Genomic DNA, 23,428 nt, shown 5'->3' on the forward strand with positions numbered 1-23,428 from the left:
TAGCAACGCTTCCGGTTTGAGCCCCGTGAGCTCACCTACACGTAAGGTTTAAGCTGACGTAGCCTCTCAAGGTTATCAGCATAGGTAGGGAAAAAAAAGGAAGTTAAACTCTCAACAATATGCTCACGTATGGTAATATTGGAACTTACCTGCAATGGTATTCAGGAACATAAGGTACTCGAAGTTGGAGATCTCCCGTCGCTGCCACTTCTGCGTCATGTTTGAGTTGCGCATCAGCTGCCGCGGAGACATCATTGACGCGCGTCTGTGGAAGGAATTACACAAAAATTCAATTAACTACATCGCAGAGACGAAAATTTCAACCAATAACAAATTTAAAAGAACTAGTGTTCCCGCAGTTGTCGAAATTCGACTATAATTAATTAAAATTATAAGTTTGGACATTATTATGGTTCTATTGTCAAAGACTATTTGTATTTCAATAGTCACAGATTTTGCCAAGACTACACTATAGACAAATACTCGTAATATTACTAATATTTATCTATTAACCTATTCTCAATTTGACCACAGACTTAAAGCAATAACAAAAGATTGACAATAAACAAAGAGTATACCTATGTGTGTGTGTGTGTCAAATACATGGTAGTGTGTGTAATGTTTTCTTTATTGATTTAATGTATTTTTAATGCATATTTAAAAAAAATATTAGCATTCTGCACTCCTTCCCTATATTCTATATAAGTGTGGGAAATTTCATATTCCTCCGTCCGCGCAATTTTCGTAAAAAGGGGTACAAAGTTTTTGCTTCACGTATGATGAGTTAGTTTCGCATTGTATTATATTTAAAGGAAGGTATTGACAACGTAATGCACTCTGTGCAAGATTACGTGACACATTCAAGTTTTATTTATTTATCACAATAAATAAAATAACATTAATAAATAAATAATTGGGAACAAATCACGCACAATTATCCGACCCCAATTTAATATTCCCTGTGTTATTGCTACCAGAGACTGACAAAAATACGTATTTACGTTTAAATATATTCACATATAGATAATACACGCCCAGACAAAGAACAAACAAAATTGTAGTCACACGATAGTTTGCTTGATGTGGGAATCGAACCCACGACCTTCGGCGCATCAGTCAGATGCGCAGAACTATTGCACCACCGAGTCAGTCAAAATATATCGCTGGATGAACTTGTTCACGACACACCTATTGAAATGTGGTTACCGAAGCCTATGGATATCACAACGTCGATGGCGCCACCAAATGTGAGATATGAGTTTTTTTTTACCTAAGCATGAGCCTTGAGAGGCTATGTCAGCGTAGCCCTAACAAGTAGGCGAGCTCACGAGGTTCAAACCTGACGACGTTGCTAACACTAGCCCTAGCAAGAGCAGTGCTTCGCAGAATCTACCACCGGATCGGTAACGCCACTCACTGAGAAGATCCGGCGAGAAACTCAGTGGGCTGTGTCTGTGAGTTAATTTACTCGTCGCACGAGAACGGTGACCGGGGGATATGAGACTGAAATCTCAGTCGTACTGTTCAATTTCTGTACTATTTTTCAAGTAGACCGAAATAGGAAGGTCATTCTTAGTCATGCAGGCTCACCAGTCACTCAGTGCTGGTTTGCGTTCTCACTATGTTGGTACAATTCTTAGAGAGAGTAGCTGCCTATTGTCCAACAAATAGATAGCTTATCTCGCAACGTCCTGTCCTTAAAAAAGATGTGTGATGTCGTGGGACACCGGATAGGTACGAAGTTCCTTAATATAAAAATATTCATTTTAAGTTCTATTCTAAGTATAAAGAAACTAAAAATGGAGGTTTCGCAACGACCCACGGTCATTCAGTAACGTGTAAACTTATTGTGGTACACTTCATTCACGGTTGTTTGCATAAGAGTTGGTGTATTGCGCAAACGAACGCTCTGAGATCGTGGTCAATGAATGATAAAAAAATATGTTATTTTTTGTACGCTATTACAAAGTTAAGTCGTACACTGTGTGCGTTACTAATATAAGTCTTACGTTACGGACGTTTTTTCCCAGTTAGGGTACCCTCCGCATAGTCCCATAAGGAACTTCGTTCCAAAAGCTAGACTTTGATAGTGTTTTCATTAGCATCAGGTTTGACAGTTCTCAGAGTTAGGAAGTGGCTAGTGCTTTCCATTAAAATTATCAAAGAACACGTGTTAGGAGAACCATCAGGCAAAATAAAAAAAAAATCTGACATGCTTCAAAATTCCTCGATACATTAGCACATTTATTACAGTTCTCATAGGTTCAGGTCTTTTTTGAATTTCACAAACTTTTTGTGAACGTCTCGATGATGTGTTTCCTTAATTATTAAAAAAAGGTAAGTAATAATGACCAGTAATAAAATCAAATAATTAAAAGAAACGAACTAAAAACTCTACGGTTTTATTAACGCGTTCGTATGGTGTTACCTATTATCTTACAATTTCCGTCGTTGCAAAAACGTTGCATTTTCGTGGTCAAGAATGATTTAACAATCGCGTATTAACTGCACAGAGATACGGTACGAAACTAAGGTTGGGTTTACACGATATTGTCCTGCACGTTTTCTTTATATTCGTTACTAGCGACCCGCCCTCGCTTCGCTTCGGAAACATTAAAACACACATGAAACCAAAAAAAAAAAAATTTAAAAAAAGTAGCCTATGTTCATCAGGGACAATGTCGGCTTCTAATGGAAAAATAATTTTTCAAATCGATCCAGTAGTTTCGGAGCCTATTCGAAACAAACAAACAAACAAATCTTTCCTCTTTATAATATTAGTATAGATTTTAACGTACAATCACCCGGGTAGATTTTCATTCGTGTAAAAACGAAACGTGTGAACGAGACAGCGCTATACTACGAGTACACCACTGCAACGTTGCACCCTCAGACACAGCCCACTGATTTTCTCGCCGGATCTTCTCAGTGGGTCGCGTTTCCGATTCGGTGGAAGATTCTGCGAAGTACGGCTCTTGCTAGGGCCAGTGTTAGCAACGTCGTCAGGTTTGAGCCCCGTCTCACCTACTAGTTAAGGTTACGCTGAAATAGCCTCTCAAGAATATCAGCTTAGGTAGGAATAAAAAAAAAGCAACGTTATAGGTAATTCATTGGATTTTGACAAGTCCGTTGAGTATTCGTTTAAACGCATAAGCATTGTACGATTTTTTGCAGTACAAACGATATGTGAATATGTAGTTCTAAGTTGTACAATCATGTATGTGCCACTATTCATTCGTTAAGACGTATACTGCAAATAACCGTGTAGGACAATACCGTGTGAACCAAACCTAACGGTGTACAGATGTCTGGCTGTTTCTATTTGGCATTTCAAATTCGATATAAAAAAGGCGTCAGGAAACAAATCTAATCTAGCAAAATTCTAATATGTCTACGACTCACACAACTAATTAATTAAAGGACCCGTTATACTGGTCCGATCGGTACTATCGATATTTTTGTAACGAATCAATTACATTGACACTAATTGATAAGCCAAAAATCGGTTTAGCAGGATTATAAATGACCTGGAAGCTGCTTTGAAATAAAACGACTACTTTTATGTGCGTTAATCCATTTTAGGAGCCACAATGTCACATTAATCACATCTTATATTTTTTGCGACGAATCGCTAAACCATACTAACTAGTCAGGTCATAAATTCTGTCACATGTTTAATGTAAAATAATTGAAACAAGTTTATTCATTATGTAACCATTCATATACCAAAATGAACTTAATAAAACATAGATTCTTATGATACTAAAGTTTATTCAAAATGACCTCCGTGATTTTGAATACAGGCCTTCAATCTGCGCGGCCAGTCGTCTATCAGAGCACGAACGAGGTCCATGTCAATATTGGCGGCTGCCTTAATCAAGGATGTCTTGAGTGACTCCAAATTGGGATGAGGCTTTGAGCACGCCTTTTCCTCCAAGTGTTGCCATATCTTGTAATCTAACGGATTCAAATCTGGACTGGAGGAGGGCCAGTCTTCGTGCCGGATGAAGTCGATTTCACGCGCCGCCAGCCAGTCTTGTGTGCTCTTCGCTCTATGAGCTGGCGCCGAATCTTGTTGGAATACCCAGTGCCTGTTATTGAACATGGTATGAGAAACAGGTTCCACAAGGTTCGTCAGGACTGTATTTTGATACACAACTGCATTCGTTTTTACACCTTTCTCACAAAAATGTACCTCTGTTAAGCCCCAATAAGAAAGTCCCAACCATACCATGAGCGAGGATGGAAAATGACCTCGTTGGACACGCGGAATACGGTTGCTCGCTTCTTCACTACTGTGTGCGTACACCTTATCATTTTGTTTGTTGCAGCTCTCTTCTACGGTAAAAAATTTTTCATCCGAAAAAAGAATTTCCCGATATATTTTTTTCCCGCGTACCGCTTCAACAAAGCGCGGCATCTCTTCAGTCTCAGGTCCATTAGATGAGCATTCAAACGATGTCCTGTTTTTCTTCGATATGCCCGAAGCCCTAAGTCTTCATTTAACACCCTTTTCACCGTGGTTCTGCTTAACCCCATCTGAAGGGCCAACAGTTTCTGCTTACGTTTAGGATTTATTTGAATTCGCGTCTTCATAGCTTTTATCACTGCTGGAGTCCTAACAGACCGAGGGCGACCACTTCTTGACCTGTCATCTACACTAGAGTCTTCATTGTATCGTTTGATGGTACGATAAACGAATCTTTTGGTTATATTCAAATTTTTCAGTATGTTAAAAATTTGAATTGGCGCGTAACCGCAACGATGCAACACAATAACTGCAACAAGGTCTTATTTAAGCGTCCACTCCATATTTCAAAATGAGTAAAATTCTAAAAGTATACATTTTTATTTTCATGAACAATTCGAAATTCGAATTCAATAAACTTTTTTGTGGCCAGCATTCTAAAAGAAAAGTTTTTACTGTGTGACAATACTTATGACCTGACTAGGTATATTGTTAGTTAATTGGTTTGTTTATTAATTAATTGTTGTTTAGACTATACGTGTGCGTAATAGATGTTATTTACTAATCTAGTTTTGTCGTTTGAAATAAGAACATGATATGCAACACTTTTCTGTAATTATAAATTTGTAATATTAAAATGATATTCAAAACTTTAAAAGTCGGCATTGTTTTTGTTTTTTTAGTTCACACACGGACGTCTAGCCCCGAACTAGGATTCCTTTTAGTACGAGTATGGGAATTAGAGATTGAGATACATTTTTTTTTATTGCTAACATGTGTGGACTAGCTCACAGACCATCTGGTGTTAAGTGGTTACCGGGGCCCAAAACATCTACAACGTAAATATGCCACCATCCACCTTGAGATATGAGTTCTAAGGTCTCAGTATAGTTACAATGACTGCTCCACCCTTCAAGCCGAAACGCATTACTGCTTCGCGGCAGAGATAGGCAGGGTGGTGGTACCTACCCATGCGGAGGCACAAGAGGTTCTATCACCAGTAATTACGCAAATTATAATTTTGCGGGTTTCAGGCTCAAGCCTGACGAGGTTGCTAACACTATAACTCTAGTAATAGTAACTCTCTCGTCGAGCCCTTCGTCGCAAGTGATGGGTTCGACGAGGATGGTGACCGGTGCTTGTGGTACCTAAAAGCACCGTTAATGGATCGGGAGGATCCGTAATGACGTGTTTAGGGCGACGTCGACTGTTTACCATTCGGTCCGCAGGGTCGATGATATAAATAAAGGAAGTTTAATAATAATGGTAAACGGCATAAGGCAAATTTATAAGGAATATGAAAGAAAAAAAACATTAAAAGTAGTAAATAAAATTCTTCCTTATTGAATGAGATTATATCTATATAATTCGTAACAGGTTTCCATAATTTGTGAGAAAGTGCTTTGAATAATTTAGATCATTATACTTTTATGAGTGAACTGTTAACGATGTATTCTTCAACATGTTTTTGCGTCTCGTGGAAACTTCTAGAACTGAATTATAAAATGCACTCAACGAGATTGTTTTGATATAACCGGTTTTTGGAGTAGGGTATAAAGTTTTTTGCGTGTAGTTATTAAATTTCAATAGTTGACTGATTCATCAAATTATAATTATTTATTTGCCCATAACAATGTATTAAATCCAAAGAAAATTTGGATGCATTAAATCTAATTAATGGACACAGGTTGCAGAACACGTGAAAACACATGAGAATGCTGAATTTTATCACAAAGGAAAATCTTGTGTTAATTTTTGTTTTCAAGCTAGTACCATTTTTTTCCTTTTAGGTAAACTAACTATTATTTGACAATTTACATGAAAAGTAAAAAAAAAACTGATGAAGAAATAAATAGGCTTCATAAGTTTTCACAAAGAATGAAATCTACTAGGGTAACATAGATATGAGAATGTGTGTTGACACATTATGCAGTATTTATTAACAACGATTTTGCTCACCATTCTGCACACAAAATTATACATTCTCCAACTTTTGATATAATTATTATACCTATATAAACTAACAATTAGTAAAATTGTTGTAGAAAAAGTATAAAATATATCAAATTATGCGCTATTAATTCCAATCTGATATTCGTATTGTAATTATAATGTGAGAATAGAAAAAAAGGACTACATCATTTTAGTGGTTTTTATCTGCTGTTTTGATTTCCATGTGAATGACGTTGTTTGTTTTAACTTAAAGTATGATGACAAAAACATTATTGTAATAATTTGGCTGACGAAAGCAGGTCCCAGTGGACTTTTTGGCACGTACTGCGGTACCGTAAGTTTCGTGTAGTAGGTGTGGTGGAGCCCGATGGGGTTTAGTTGGTAGTCGTTTCTGCGGGTCAAGTGCCTCGCGCCCCTCTTTCAAGGCGTAAAGAAAGAAAGAAGAAAGAAATCGCCAAGCATAGTGAAAATGAGTTATTACATAAGTTAAAAGCAGCGTGTATGCTTTGTCATTATTTGACATGCGAATTTTAGTGCAGTTCAAGATATTATCAGTAGTCTCCTGTGAGAAATTGGGGGAGGTGGAGGACCTTGGTCCTTCTCTGCTAATAAATTCTCCGTTAACCCCCTCGACCGGGTATCCGTAAATGGATTCCCCAGGGTTAAAAATTAAAAAAATTAAAAATAAGGTCCCAGTGGACTGTCCTACCACTGTTTTGGTAATGTTATCATGAGGATATGATTATTTATATCTTCGCAGCAAGTTCATTTATTCTTTTGTTAAATGCGTTAAAATTTAAGAAATATTTGACTGAGGGCAATGATTATCGAATCATTTCTCAATTAACTACGAATTAAAAGAATTGGGATGTGGCAGTAAATTTTAAGTTTCTTACACTAGCACTCGAAATCAGTAGTCGAGGTCTGGTCCATCATCTGGTTTGAAGTGGTTTCTGGATCACATTGAGAAAACGAAGATTCTACGATGTGAACACCAGTTGCTGCACGACTGTTTATTGCAGATCGGAAAATTTATTACTGGTGGTAGGACCTCTTGTGAGTCCGCACGGGTAGGTACCACCGTCCCGCTTATTTCTGCCGTGAAGCAGCAATGCGTTTCGGCTTGAAGGGTGGGGCAGCCGTTGTGACTATACCGAGACTCTCAAGGTGTGTGGCGCATTTACGTTGTAGATGTCTATGGGCTCCAGTAACCACTTAACACCAGGTGGGCTGTGAGCTCGTCCACACATCTAAGCAATAAAAAAAAAAACTCAATTTTTTTTTGTAAAACTTATCAGTTTCCGCACAATCAGCTCAAGATATTTCATTGTTCGCAAATCCTAAAAGTGTGTCAAATGATCTGACACAGTTCTGTATGCGGGCTAGTCCGAGGCTGACATCAAATCGCGATCAATGCTGAACGAAGGTGCATTAATAAGAAATACAGATTCTAGATCGTCGACAAATTAATGTAAATACCATAGATTAGTTTATGGTGTGCTAAAATCTATACGGGCTAGTTGTACGTGGTGTATGATGGTATATGCTTATGATTTCCGTCTGTAGCTCCGTGGTAAATACACATCGACAAATCCCGGTGTAATCTCGTATCAATTACGTCGTATCATAAAAATTAAATACTCAAAAATTATAATTTCCGTAATTAAGCAACTGGTAGGGCGTTTTGAGAGCCAGCACGGATAGGTACCACCGCCCTGCTTATTTCTGCCTTGAAGTGGTAATGCGTTGTAATACTGAGACTTAAAATTCGTGTCTCAGAGTGGGTAGCGGCATTTATGTTGTTGATGTCTATGGGCCGTGAGCTTTGTCCGCCCATCTAAGCAATAAAAATAAAATAAAAATACTTCCACCGACTGGCTGGCTAAGTTTTAGAAAATTCAGTTTTATTCGTTCCCGGTAATCTTTTTGGAACAGCACTCGTGATAAAACACCTGCGTTTATCTTCTTACGAAAACAACAAAAACAGGAATAATTTTAGTTGAGAATATAGAATATAGGCATTGGAAACAATCGTGTTATTTTATGTTCGATTTTATTAAAGTCGCATTTGAAATAGCTATGTACTGTGTTGATTGATAGACACGATGACCTTGCAACAAAACTGACAGACAAATGGTTTCTATTATGATTGACCAACATTCAAACATTTCCTCGTACTCATGTCGCCCTGGCATAAAGATTGTCGAGACATCGTATCGCGAACAATTTTGAACTTATCTTTTTATCTTCACTTCTTTCATTCAAGAGTATTATTAATATGATATGGCATACATCAATTTAATAGTCCTTATTTTTATCAGAATAATATGAAAATTAAGCGATTGCAATTTGATTTTTTTTTCCTACGTATGCCAATAGACTTGAGAGGCTATTTCAGCTTCTCCTTGACGTGTAGGTGAGCTCACGGGACTCAAACCGAGAGTGTTGCTAACACTGGCCCTAGCAAGAGCAGTCCTTCACATAACTACCACCTACCACCGGATCGGAAACGCGACCCACTGAGAAGATCCGCTGAGAAACTCATGTGTCTATGGGTCAATTTACTCGTCGAGCCCTTCGTCGCAAGCAACGGGTTCGGCGGGAACGGTGACCGGCTATTTGATATGAATATGGATCCTAACTTACTTTATCATAAAGTTGAGAATCGTGGAACGTTTTATTACTACTACTTTTATGGTTGAATCTCGCGGTTATTATTTCTAACGTTTCCATGACTTTATAGTTTTCATGGTCACGGACAACTAAAATGAAGTCTATGTTTAAATATTATAGACAGATAGTTCAATAAGGCAGTTGAGAAACATTATTTCTTTCGAACATTACAAGACAATTCATTTTTATTTATTTATTTATTAGATTCACGCAACTGGATGATATTTACACATATTAAAATTTAACTTCAATAAAATAAAAAATAGTACACTATTGAATTCATTCTTTTTGGGTGTGAATACACTTTCTTATGGTAGGTTGTGTTAAAAGTCGTCAGAGGTCGACTTTTATTTATTAAATAATAAAATAACAATGTAATATATTAAAAAAAACTTAAATATTCAGATGTTATTTAACTTCTTTTACTGGCCGAACACTAGTAATAACAAAAATCGTAAAAGTACTTTTAGTTATCTGAAAAAATCATAACCTTATCCCGATAGCTTATCCCCTTATCCCCGATCCAGGGGACAGAGTGCTCACGTATCCAGATCGGCGGCGGCACTTGCGTCGCGGTGTCTATGGGTCCAGCACAGGCCCACAAAACAAGTCCCCTCGCATAGAGGTTCAGAGATCGATCGGCAGAAACCTTGAAGTGGTCTCCGGAAGGGATGTGAGTGCCTTGCTGCTTTATCATATTTTATATCTTATGCGTCGATGCGTCTGAGATTCCTAATTAATTCAAATATGATAAACAATTTAAAATTACATAATTCGCATAAAAAATAGTTTATCAATATAATTTATTTATTAATTATACGTTATTATTTATGTTCATATATAATACTTATATATCTGTATTGTTTTGCCAAAAAATCATGTTCGTTAAAATTGAGATTTTATATTAAACAGTAGTTAAACAGTAGTTATGCTTAAATCTAGATTTAATATTTTTGCCCAGGCCACCATCAGGGCAGTTTAAAAGCTAATAAAGTGTATCATTCTCCTAACCTTCTCCCAGTCACCTGGGGTCAGCGCAAAATGTTTTCTCCTTCCATACTCCTCTATCATATACCATTTCTTTTCGCACTCCCCTCTTACATATATCGTCTTTCACGCAATCCATCCATTTCTTCTTAGGTCTACCTCTAAGCTAACAGAGAGCATATGAAGTAAATACGGTGCTACAATCATCATGCTTTTTTTAATGGATAGGTTACCTTCAAGCTGCCTGTTTTTGCAGCAAAGCAGTCATTATTTCTGATTAGAAAGGTGGGTGGGTAGCCGTTATATAACAAAATTTATACTTCAACCTCGTGTTCCGAGGTGGGTGTAGGTATTCACGTCGTGATGTCCAATGGCTACAGTGATACTAGGTGTGGATAAAGAGAGGAGAAGGCCGACTGTTTGGTAGCCGGGAATCTAAGACTGAGGTCAACATATTGTTACGCGCTGGGGCTCGGGATAAATAAATGTTTCACCAAAGTACAACTTAAAGCTGTATTTATCACTTAGAATACAGATAGAATACTTTAAGATTTTCAATTTGCTTCTTCCGCTTCGCTTCAGGTGATCCGTTCGCTGTTTCGCTTCGAGTAGTTCCGATTACTGACTCACTGCGTGCCATCTCTGCAACGCTTTTATAGTCGGTACGACATCCCTAGAATTATCGAGAATATTCCACACAAGTCGAGTATTGTGTATTTCCGCTATCTGATAATAGATGGTGTCGTACTTATCGATCTTTCTCGATGTTACGAGTTCCTTTGATATTAGTTTCGGCTATTCGGCGATAGATGGCGTTACTTTTATCGGCGTAACAATATCTACAAAATCGCCTGGTATTCTGAGATATTAACTAGACTGACTCGGTGGAGCAGTAGTTACGGCTTCTAATTATTGCGCCAAGGGTAGTGGGTTCGATTACCATATCGGGCGAACGTGCTTGTATAAACAGGTTTGTTTGCTCTTTGTCTGTGTGTTTATTATTAAAAAATACTTCAGGGCGAGGTTTTATGCAAAATTACTTCAATCATGTCCAAAATTTGTACAAAGTTGTTTATAAACTGCAATAAAAAAGTGCTTTCGTTTTCCGCATTTAAGCGTTCGACCTACAGAATTGTTTATCTACATTAAATTTAGCAACGTACGGTCGTCTGTTGCAAAATGCATATTATGCCCTCAATAAAACTGTTCTTGAAGCTGTTGCCATTAATGGAACTGCTTCTAGGCAGGAAACGGAACTTTTAACATTTGAAACAGAATGTTTTTGATGAAAAAAAAAAGTCTGTCAACTCGTTAATGATGACAAACAAGAAGAAAAATCGGATAATTGAATTTCATGTTTTTCCATCCCATGCGTCCCTGCGATGTTAAATCTGTTGTAAAAATCTTTAATTTAGATATTGAGTTGTACTCAGCAATGAATTTAAGACGAGTCGATTTTATTCGACTATATTACTAATTAATTTAATTATCCGGCCACCGAAACCATAAGCATAAATTAAAATTATTTACTAAACAAATCCAGGCGCAGCGCTAAAGTGGCCGATGTGTGTCATGGCCGCGAGGTTATTGACCCGTCTGCTGTTGTGGTCGTGAAACCTTTTGGTGGTTACACGTACTTTTGACAAAATTCTATTATTAGTGTTGTGACAAAAAATTTGGTACCTAGTTGTAGATTTGTGTCGATTTTATTCACGAACTAAACGAAACGGTTTTTGGAATGCGATTCCTTTACGCGGCTTGCGTTATAATTCGACTGGTAGAATTCGTCACGTACCGAAACAGCGTTATGATCGCTCATAGACCTATATAGTAGGGACACGACATATTGTTCTATACGTATAACAGTATTTCAGTGCGTACATAAAATGAAACATGAATATACGTAAATATCTCCGTCTCCGTCTAATGAGGCCGAAAATCCGCCATGTTTAGCGCGCCAAATGTCATTGTCACGTCAGTTCGGCCGTCTGTTTTGGGTTGTACATTATTTATTGACTATGATATCGATTTAATATGATTGATTATATAAAATTTCATAATTTATCATGCTTAAAACATACAAAAATAATAATTAAAACGTATTTTATAGGATCTCAAGAAAGTCGATGTCCTAAAACTATTATCTATATGTATTTAAATTCATTATGGAGCCCTCATCCGAAAAATCCATTTTTCGGTCGGAATCTATTGATCATGACACTAATCATAAATACCACTTTAAAATATGTCATCAAAACATATTTAGACATTCTGTTTAGATATTTCGGGAAAAGGGCTACCGACAAAATCTCTTCGGAACTATTTAGGTAAATAAAATAGTTTTATTCCACACTGAGTAAAACACTATTGTAAATTTGTTAAATTTTTAATAATTAAGCGATTTTAGAGAGGAAGTCACAAGGAATGAACGTTTGTAATTAATGAATAAATGTTCTGTAGGTGTTTTTTTTTTCACGCGGTCCCTTGATAAGTTTAAAATTTGAATCACTCTCAAGCGAAAGTGATTCAAATGGTGCGGCGCACCTTCCTTGGGGTGCGCTGCGGTAGTATGTTACGGACTTTAGAGTCAGCAAAACAATTAAAATAGATTGTAATAGTCTAAGAAAAACACTTACTCAAAATACGATAATATTTAGCATGCTAGAAATGGACTGATGGCTTTGAACTACGCCATATCTTTATGTTTTGCGACAAACGACAACTTTATAAAATCAGTGTAGCAACTTTTAAAAATCATCATATCGTTTACTTGGCAAATTCGAAGGACGAACTTGTCTTAGATTTCACCCATCTAAATCATATCATATTTGCACATAACAATATATCTACTTACTTCCCATTAAAGTATAAATTCTACAAATAAATAATACTCAACAATATTTAAAATAAAATGAGCCAAGAACGTTTATCGATAAAACCTGATAACATTGAAATCTTTTGTACAGCACTAAAGCCGCCATGTTTTGTGGCCAGATGACGTCACAGTGGCACGAAATTTTGGTTGACGTTTCATTTCCATAGGTTTCCTACTTCATTGTGATCGCTCCATGCGACTCTGTCTGTCTCTTTCATACGCAAGTGTGTAAGTATCGAGATGCGAACAGACGACGAGCATTTCGCGCGGATTTCAATTAATTTTAAGTAGTTACCGAAGCCCATGGACACCAACAACGTAAATGTCGCCTTGAGACTTGATGTTAATGTTCATTTTTGCAGTACAACGGTTGCCCGATCCTTCGGAATGTCTTATCCGATCGCAACGGGGCAACGCAATGCCGCCGTCGCCGGAAACATGTCTTGTCGGATCCCGGGATTCACTCTCGGTGCTTTTAGACCCCTCAAGCACCGGTCACCGTCCTCGTTGAGCTCGTCGATTACGACGAAGATTTCGACGCGCGAACTAACCCATAGACAGAACCTTACTGGTCGTAGGACCTCTTGCGAGTCCGCACAAGTAGGTACCACCGCCCTGCCTATTTCTGCCGTAAAACAGTAACGCATTTCGGTTTGAAGGGCGGAGCAGCCGTTGTAACTATACTGAGATCTTAGAACTTATATCTCAAGGTGGGTGGCGCATTTACGTTGTAGATGTCTATGGGCTCCAGTAACCACTAAACAAAAAATAATAATTGAGTTTCTCGTCGGATCTTCTCAGTGGGTCGCGATTCCGATCCGGTGGTAGATTCTATGTAGCGCTGCTCTTGTTAAGGCTAGTGTTAGCAAATTCTCTCAGGTTGAGCCCGTGAGCTCACCTACCCGGCCGGGCGTAGCTGGAAAATAGCCTCTGAGGTTACCAGCGTATAGGTAGGGAAAAAAACTTCAAACCGAAACGTATTGCTGTTTCACGGTAGAAATCCGAAGGGTGGTGGTACCTACCCGTGAGAGCTCACAGCACGCCCTATCATCAGCAAACTATGCTAGCAGCAATTACGCTTTGTCAATAAAATCTATGTATATTAATGTATAATAACGTGAAGCAAAAACTTTGTACCCCTTTTTACGAAAATTGCGCGGACGGAGGAGTATGAAATTTCTCACACTTGTAGAGAATATAGAGAAGGAGAGCAGAATGCTCATATTTTATTTAAATTATGCATTAATAATACATTAAATCAATAAAAAACATTACACACATTACCATGTATTTTGACACACACACATATATGTATACTCTTTGTTTATTGTCAAACTTTTGTTATTGGTTATTGCTTAAACTCTGTGGTCAAATTGAGAATAGGTTATTTTATGGTTATTAGGTTATGATATTGTTTATCTTTAATATTATTTGTCCATAGTGTAGTCTTGGCGAAATCTGTGATTATAAAATAGAAGTATAATTGTTTTTGACAACTGAACCATAATAATGTTCAAACTTATAAATTCAATTAATTATAGTCGAATTTCGACTACTGCGGGTTCACTAGTTATTTTAAATTTATAACGAAAACAAAAAAATCATTTAAATATTTGGAACTACGGATCTGTATTTTTTACTTTATTAACTAAAAGGGCCGGAAGTAAGGCGGAGGTCAAGTGAACTTATCTGTCAAGTAAACAATTACAAAACTGGGAACTCACTTGATTATATTGTTTTTAGAACACGTCCATTATTCATGGAGTGTTCGAAAAACAAACTTAATTTTAATTATCAATAATTTAACTCGTAAACAGTCGTATTTCAAATCGACTCGACGAGATTACAAAAGCTCTGGCGTTTCGTTTAAGTTATTTTTGATTAATTACACGCAGTTGCGGTTTAATGTTGCATATTGAAATCTTTAATTTGTTGATCTGTTTTGTTGAGACATCTAGAACGTAAATGCCGCCACCTATCTTGATATATGAGTTCTAAGGTCTCAATTTTTACAGTACAACGGCTGTCCCAGTCTTCAAATCGAAAAATTATTGCTTCACGACATAAATAGGCAGGGTGGTAGTACTTACCCGTAACGTCATACCACAAGTAATTACGCAAATTATAATTTTGTGGGTTTGATTTTTATTATTCCTTCGCCGTGGAAGTCAATGGTGAACATTTGTTATGTACGTATTTCATTAAAAAAATTAGTACCCGCCTGCGGGATTCGAACACCGTTGCATCGCAAGATACGAATGCACCGGACGTCTTATCCTTTAGGCCACGACGACTTCTATACATAATAATTCTACAATGTAATTTTTAATGCATTGATGAGTGAACCAGATCATGGTTCCCTGGAGCTTGGGCGACCATTCGATAAAGTGAATGCCGCCAATCCTATTTGAGGTCTCAAATGTATATCTCAAATATACAATGGTATCTATTAAATACAATTAAAATAGATTCCATTATATAGACCCCTACTTTTAGCTTCAATCTTTTGAAGGGAACTTTATACATAACTCAGTCTTTACTAAGTATTATTATGAATTAAAAATATTTGTTTTGTAAAAAATCGAATCCCACGCATCGAATTAAACGTATTGGAGATTATTTTGGCGAATTCACCTCAGATGTTAAGGTCGTCCGAGTTTGGTTCAATGTTCTTTTTGTTGTCTCAAAAATAAATTCGTTCTCTTGCGCAAGTCTCCACAGATTAGTACAAAAAAAAGAATCGAGATTATATTATTGATTATTGTCTTTGAAGTTCCTTTTATCATACGATTTTTTTTTTATTGTTTTCTTCTGTAAGAGGGGTACACACCCTATGTAGTTTTCTGTATCTCTGAGAACATATACGCAAAATATCATGATGGTCGATTGAGCAGTAAAGTAAACAAACAAATTAACTTTCGTATTTATCCTATTACTTAGTAGTTTTTGGAACGTTTGCTTTAAAAACGTTTATGTTGCATTCCCTTACATTATTTTCAATTTTACAGTATCCGATGTTGAAACAGTTTTATCATATTTGCGAGTACGGGGTTGTCGTAATCTGAACATTGCATGTCTCTTTGGATACAAGGAGATTTAGATGTAGCAGTTTGTTTGGGTTCAGGTTTCATTTTACGTTAAAAGGTTCCTAGTGTGAGTTAGGCGCTAACCATCATCGAAACGATATATATCTTTTTTTTAAGAAACCTCTTCTTTTTCTCCACCTTATCCCACTAGGTGGGGTCGGCACAGCTAATTATTCTCTTCCATTCTCTTCTATCAGCCGTCATCTCAACACTCACTCCTCTCTCTCTCATATCGTCATTCACACACTCCAACTGGCGGTAGGACCTCTTGTGAGTCCGCATAGGTGGGCACCACCACCCTGCCTATTTCAGCCGTGAAGCAGTAATGCGTTTCGGTTTGAAGGGTGGGGCAGTCGTTGTAACTATACTTGAGACCTTAGAACTTAGATCTCGAGGTAGGTGGCGCATTTACGCTGTAGATGTCTATAGGTTCCAGTAACCACTTAACACCAGGTGGGCTGTGAGCTCGTCTACCCATCTAAGCAATAAAAAAAACGTTTTCTTCGGTCGACCTCTTCCCCCTCTACCTTGCATTATCATTTCCATACATCTCCTAGTCACATGCATCTTCTCTCTACGCATCACATGTCCATACTATGCTTTATTCTAAAAGCTTTTTTTAAGAAACCGTTTATACTTTATCCTACGAAAAAATTCGTAAATCGAACAAAGAAATGGAACCTTCGTTGAGTAAGGACGAATGTGGTTGGCAAGTTTATTTCCTCACACGTAATCGTTATTACTGATATTAACACATAAATTATATAGTGCTGTAAGCGGCGATCGTATACACTCATATATGGCGTTTAAAATATAAACATTACATGTGATTTATCGTATAGATCAATAAATAAAATGTTTTTTTTTTGTTTAATAAATATATGTAGTTATATTTATTAATCGGCAGTAAAACTGTAAAATATAAGTTTATGCAAAAGGTAGGCCATCAGAGTTCTCACACAAAGCCTCTACAGTTAATGATCAATGTTTAAAGTCAAATTTTTTTTGATTCAGTTCAAGTATTGCGTGTTGCTTGACGCGTCATTTGCGACTTTCTTGAAGGTTTTATGTTTGTCACTCACAAGAGACTCACAAGAGGTCCTATCACCAGTAATGGTGGTAATGTTTACATCGTAATCTATTGGCTCCGATAATTGCTTAACTAGAGGGTCGCTCGATCGAATGACCATCTCCGCTAAAACTATAGTTTTGAAAAAAAAAGTGTGGTTTCGTGGGACACCAGATAGGAACGAAGTTCCTTATTATAAAAATATTAATTTTAAGTTCTATTCAATGTATAAAGAAAATAATTATTCGGGTATACATTTTTTATTATGATTTATTTATTGTTAAAAAAAATGTTATTTTTGTACGTAATTACAAAGTTAAGTCGTACACTGTGTGCATTACTAATAAAAATCTTACGTTCCGGACGCTTTTTTCCGGTTACAGTACCCCTCCGCATCGTCCCATAAGGAACTTTGTTCCAACAAAAAAAAAACAAAAAAGGAATACCGGAATTGACAATTTACGTCGAAATTCTTTACAGCCTTTAAAATGTCTAACAAGAGTAGGCGTGTGCAAGAATCTATTTTAGATAAAGCTATTAATTTTATTAATAACACTTCTATATGATATGCACGAGGAAGTCCGGTCACTTCCTATACGAAAGCCTTTATTATACTCGGAGCGGAAGATGGAGTTAAAGGCGGCGGTATACTTGCGATTTTATTCTTTTTTTTTCCTACCTAAGCCGATGTGTTAAAATATTGCTATAAATGACATTGAAATACAACTAGCGCCACTCTACTATTGGCTATGATTATACTGTGTCTATGTCACGTACTTGTATAAAAGTCAGTCTAAAGTCAATCTTTACCGTGATTTAATATAATGGTCTTGAGTGACCATTTCAGCGTAACCTTAACTAGTAGGTGAGCTCACGGGGCTCAAACCTGAAACATTAATTTTATTCAGTTATGTAGTTGTATTATATCATACTAATCTGGATTCTGAATAATAATTACTAACAGGCTCTTTTTGTACTTACACAGATAATTTATAATTTGCAAGCGGTCCGTAGAGTTGAATATCTTAAAAGTTCTTGTTATATCTCAGTAGGGTTGCTTGTGGACACATCGACGAGCGAATTAACCCATAGACACAGCCCACTGAGTTTCTCGTCGGATCTTCTCAGTGGGTCGCGTTTCCGGTTTGAGCCCCGCGAGCTCACCCACACACGTTAGGGCGAAGCTGAAATAGCCTCTCAAGGCCATCAGCATAGGTAGGATAAAAAAGTGAACACATTGAGAAACGGAATATTGTTTTTATTGGCAATTGTTGCGTAACAATGATGGCAGAGTCACGGTTAGCCCAAAGCTAGCCCAATTAGTGTTTAAGAACATTACAGTGTGTATCTGTGCTTGTAAAGAGATGTTGCATATTTAGGGAGATATCACTAAGAAGGGAAAGGACTCTAGAATGCGGCACTCTTGGTTACAGAGATTGAGGGTGCGGTTTGGCCGCTGTATAATTTCGGTGCATTACTCATCAGAACAGACAGCCTTGACAGTTTCAATTGGTTTGCTGTTGTTCATCCTTCTTCAAAAGCAGTAAAAACTTAGAGTGGAACTTGAATAAGAAAATACACACATCTTGAATTTTCTGTTGAGAAGACATTTACGATAACAATTGTTTATTGTAAATATTTTTATTTATTAAAAAAAAAAAAAAAATTAGAAAAAAAGAAAAAGCCCGCAGAGTTTGTTTCGCCGGTTCTTCTAAGGACTGTGGCTTTTTTTGGAACCGGTGGTAGAGTTAACATTGTTATTTATATTTTGACATTCAACAAGTGTGTTATACTGACATCTAAGTTGAAATAAATGATTTTAAATTTGAATTTGAATTGTTATGAAAAACACCTTGTTACGTACCATTCAAATGCCAAATTTCAAAACCTACACGTATTTTTCAAGGAAACAATAAAATTTGCTGCACGCATTTTTGATGTGACACTGGAATGATTTAAAGCAGTACCACGTATTCGACGAATTGCTTAAATTACTTAAAATTCCACGAACACAGCAGATATTTTATATTAGTTAATTTAACAGGATGCGTCAGTCGTAAGTGCGTGGCGTGCTTTACGTGCATTCATTCGTGCAGAAGTCGAGCACGCACGCGCGTTACGTCACACATACGTATCATGTACATATGTAGGCTTCCTCCCCACCTAATCATTGGTAGATTAAGGTGCTATTCCAACTTCGCTCAGACCGTGTTCACATTTATTAAGACTATTATTTACATATTATCTATACTAATATTATAAAGAGAAAATATTTCTTTGTTTGTTTGTATTGAATAGGCTCCGAAACTACTGCACCGATTTGAAAAATTCTTTCACTGTTTGGAAGCTGCACTATTCCCAAGTGAGACCCTTACTAAAACTCCAATAATGTAACTCAAGGTGTAAAAAAAATACCTAAAATATTCTTTACATCGTGTGCCCTGCGAAAACAATTTATGATAGAATTAAATAATGTACTACGACTTTGTAGAACACATTATTATGTACAAAAAGTGTCGCGACAACATATATGTCTCACTATTAAAGCTATGCCCCAATAAGTGTTATTTTATTTAAAAAAATGAAACAACGTCAAATCTACGCAAAAAAATACGAAATAAATCTATAAAATTAAATAATCTAATTTAAAAAAAAATCATTGACGCAAAACGACAAATCTTACATAAATTGAATTAATGTAACAGAATCCGGTATAACCGTATTTTTATACACAATAGTTTTAATTAAACACCAAAATGATACGATGAATCCGTTAAATTTAATTAGACAGAGTAATGAGGGATTTTTATGTTGGCTTAAACGGACAATTGAATTTAAGATTTTGCGGCGCTAAGCGTGTACAGAAATTTATTTATTTAGACACACCAACAGCAATACACACAAAATATTCAAGCTTAAAATGAACATGCATATAATTAAATACTGGTATGTAAGCCAGTTACAGGCATGTACAGCCATCTCTTATAACAACACTATGACATGTTACAGCAATTTCACAAACAGTGGAAAAATAGGCTAAATTTAAATGATTAGCCTTTAGATTATTTTATTGTCTTTATACGTTAACGAGAACATGTTTTTTTTTTTTTATAAAGCGTTAGCGAGAAATCGCTTATTTATGTGGGCGAAGCGTATCGCCCACCTGATGTTAAGTGGTTACCGGAGCCCATAGATATAGGGTAGATTAGATTTAAGGTAGGTGGCGGTAATTACGTTGTAGATGTGTATGGGCTCCGGTAACCACTTAACATCGGGTAGGTCGTGAGATCATCCAGCCATATAAGCTATACAGCGTAAATGCCGCCATCCACCTTTTTTTAAAATTTATTGCTTAGATGGGTGGATGGGTGGACGAGCTCACAGTCCACCTGGTGTGAAGTGGTTACTGGAGGCCATTGACATCTACAACGTAAATGCGCCACCCACCTTGAGATATAAGTTCTAAGATCTCAGTATAGTTACAACGGCTGCCCCACCCTTCAAACCGAAACGCATTACTGCTTCACGGCAGAAATAGGCAGGGCGGTGGTACCTACCCGCGCGGTCTTACAAGAGGTCCTACCACCAGTAATCTAGTCCGTCTAAGGTCTCATTAGTTCAATGGACGAGCTTGTCCGATTCAATTGCTTACCTTTGAAACATCAGTTCGGAGTCTCAACATTGACAATATTGATAAAGAAACCGACGACCTGATTATTTCAAGGAGAAATAGGCGTTCTGTCTAGGACTTATCAGTAGTAGAATTGCCTACTTGATTATATGTGATATATAATATGGGGTCCGCTCACCGTTTAATAACAGATGAACTGTGAGCTCGTTTACCAGTCTAAGCAATAAAGAAATGAATTTATATCATTAGAATGTAAATAAACTACACGGTTTCTGAATGTCTTATCGGTAACTCGACCCTAATATAAGACACTGAATGACGCCAATCGCCACGATATCTATGATCTCAAATGTTTCCTTTGCCCCAAAATGCTGACACACATACAGTGATCTACAGCCGTAGTGTTCGACTGTCACTAAGCAAAATAGATTGGCTTCGAATTTCAAGCTTGTCTTACAGAGTCAAATAATAGGGGGTTAAACTATGAAATTGCCGTCTTATTGTAATAGGTACTTCGCATTGACATTGAACCTTCATGGTTTGAGATTTCTGAGTGAAACTTTTTTCAAATGGCAACTATGAGGCTCTTCTTTTGAAAAATGTGCAACATTCGATTATCGACTTTCAGTTGTTTTTTTTATTCAGCTTAGACAAGAAAGATGGATACTTCGAAAATTCGAGTGATTTTTTAATACGAGTTCCGACGCGGAACTAACGCCGCAGAAACCGCTCGCAATATCAACGTTCGTTTGGAGAGGGGACTGCTAATGAACGCACTGTGCGATTTTGATTTAAAGCCTTTGTCAAACAGAACGCGTACTTAGCGCCGCGTAGTTAAAGTCGCGCTCTTCAAATTGACCAGATGAGTCTAACGCTCCTTGACGCAACGCATTCGCCAAATCATAGGGCCTTTCGATAGCAGTGTGAAAATTTAAAAGTATTAAGAAATCGAGTGATTCAGATGTGGCATTGTATAAGCATGGGTATTTTCTAACTATTTATATCATTTTGTCGGGCATTATCTAGTATTTTAATACAAATTCACACGGAGGCTAAAATAAAATTTGTAAAAAATTACAACGCCTGACGTCGAAGCGTCCTAACGCCGCGACAGAGCGCTGCGTACTTATAGCGCTGGGGCTCTGTTTGACGGTATGTTACTATAGTAGTACAACACATCTCGGCGTCATAGCGCGGCGTTAATTTAGCGCTCTGACGAGCGCTAATTACGCGTTCTGTTTGACGAAGGCTTTAATGAAGGCGCACATCCCTATTTTGTTCTACTCGTGGGTCTTGGAGGGGCATGGATGCGGGCGGAGCGGCAGAGACGTCGCCGGCCGACCACGAAGCTTCGAGAAACAGTCAGTCGATATAGCACCAACGAACTATACCTCACACCGATATCATTAAAATTATACACCTTAAACTGGGATAGTTTTAATAATTCGTTATAGAATTTCAATTTTTCAGTACAAATCGGCAATTTCATACTTTAACCCTTAATATTTTAAAACGCTATTAATGTCTTACCGATGCTAGTTCAATAATCTCAAAAGTAATTTGTTTAACGCCGATCTATATTAAATACCCGTTATGCATTCAATCTATTTTAAAGAGTATAAATTAATTAACACATTAGTATTATCTCTTTAATGAAGAATGTTGAAATAGTGTGTCTTAAGAATAACAAATTTGAAGGATTGGCGACTGAGGATTTGGTTTTCTTTCCAAAAATTAGTAAAATAACAGTTCTATGTTCGCTGATAATCGAAGAAATACAAATAAATTTAACTAAACAATGGCACCATAGCTTTATTTGCATTTTTGGTACTATGACTTAATGAAGAAATAATAAAGTGAATTCGTCAAATCGCTTTGTATTTCCGTAAATCTGTCCGCTATTGTTTTTTTTTTATTACTTAAGACGATTGGACGAGCTCACAACCCACCTGATGTTAAGTGGTTACTGGAGCCCATAGACATCTACAACGTAAATGCCCCACCCACCTTGAGATATAAGTTCTAAGGTCTCAGTATAGTTACAACAGCTGCCCCACCCTTCAAACCGAAACGCATTACGGCAGAAATAGGCAGGGTGGTGGTACCTACCCGTGCGGACTCACAAGAGGTCCTACCACCAGTACAGTATTGAGTTTATTAGCTGATGAAATAAAGGTTAGCCATTTTGCCTGAAGCGAGTTTCGTCCTGACATTAGGTCCGCGGTTCTTTGGTAGCAATTAACCTAAACATACTCGTACAACGTTACAACTGCGAATTATAAAATCAAATAATCTTTTGTGCATATTCATAGTATTTTTTGGACAAAAATACGTTTTTCCCAAAATTATATTATTGAATCTACAATAATATTTGTTGTACGCAATGTTGAATACGCATGACGTTTCCACGATGATTCGACAATAAATGTGTGTGTTCGCAGGAATTATCATAATTTGTTTTTATTCTACATGAGTTTGTATTGGTTCTTGTTTAAAAGATCGTTAGAAAGTATTTGAAACTCGTGCCAAAGATCTTAATAGAAATTATATAATAATACAAGAGCAAATCGCGCGGGAAACGCCGGCTATAATCCGATCACCGAAGTCAAATAACATCAGGTATGGTCAGTACTTAGATGGGTGACCGTCTGGATTTTTCTAGTCGTTGTGGCCTGATACACCTGAT

At 37.1% G+C, this 23,428-nt stretch overlaps 2 protein-coding genes across 5 annotated transcripts in view; one reads left to right on the forward strand and one right to left on the reverse strand.

Moving 5' to 3' along the window:
* The window catches only part of LOC101744498 (neurobeachin), a 573,788-nt gene that overhangs the window by 28,556 nt on the left and 521,804 nt on the right, over positions 1–23,428 (reverse strand). For all 4 annotated transcript variants that reach the window (XM_062672222.1, XM_062672221.1, XM_062672220.1 and 1 more), the window contains one exon: positions 150–265. In XM_062672222.1, the coding sequence (XP_062528206.1) occupies positions 150–265 (116 nt within the window). The remainder of the gene's footprint in view (positions 1–149; positions 266–23,428) is intronic.
* Positions 1–23,428, forward strand: part of LOC101744355 (facilitated trehalose transporter Tret1-2 homolog) — an 82,434-nt gene that overhangs the window by 8,524 nt on the left and 50,482 nt on the right. The gene's annotated exons all lie outside the window — the stretch shown is intronic.

Source organism: Bombyx mori, chromosome 14, assembly GCF_030269925.1.
Source record: "Bombyx mori chromosome 14, ASM3026992v2".
NCBI classification, from domain to species: Eukaryota; Metazoa; Arthropoda; class Insecta; order Lepidoptera; family Bombycidae; genus Bombyx; species Bombyx mori.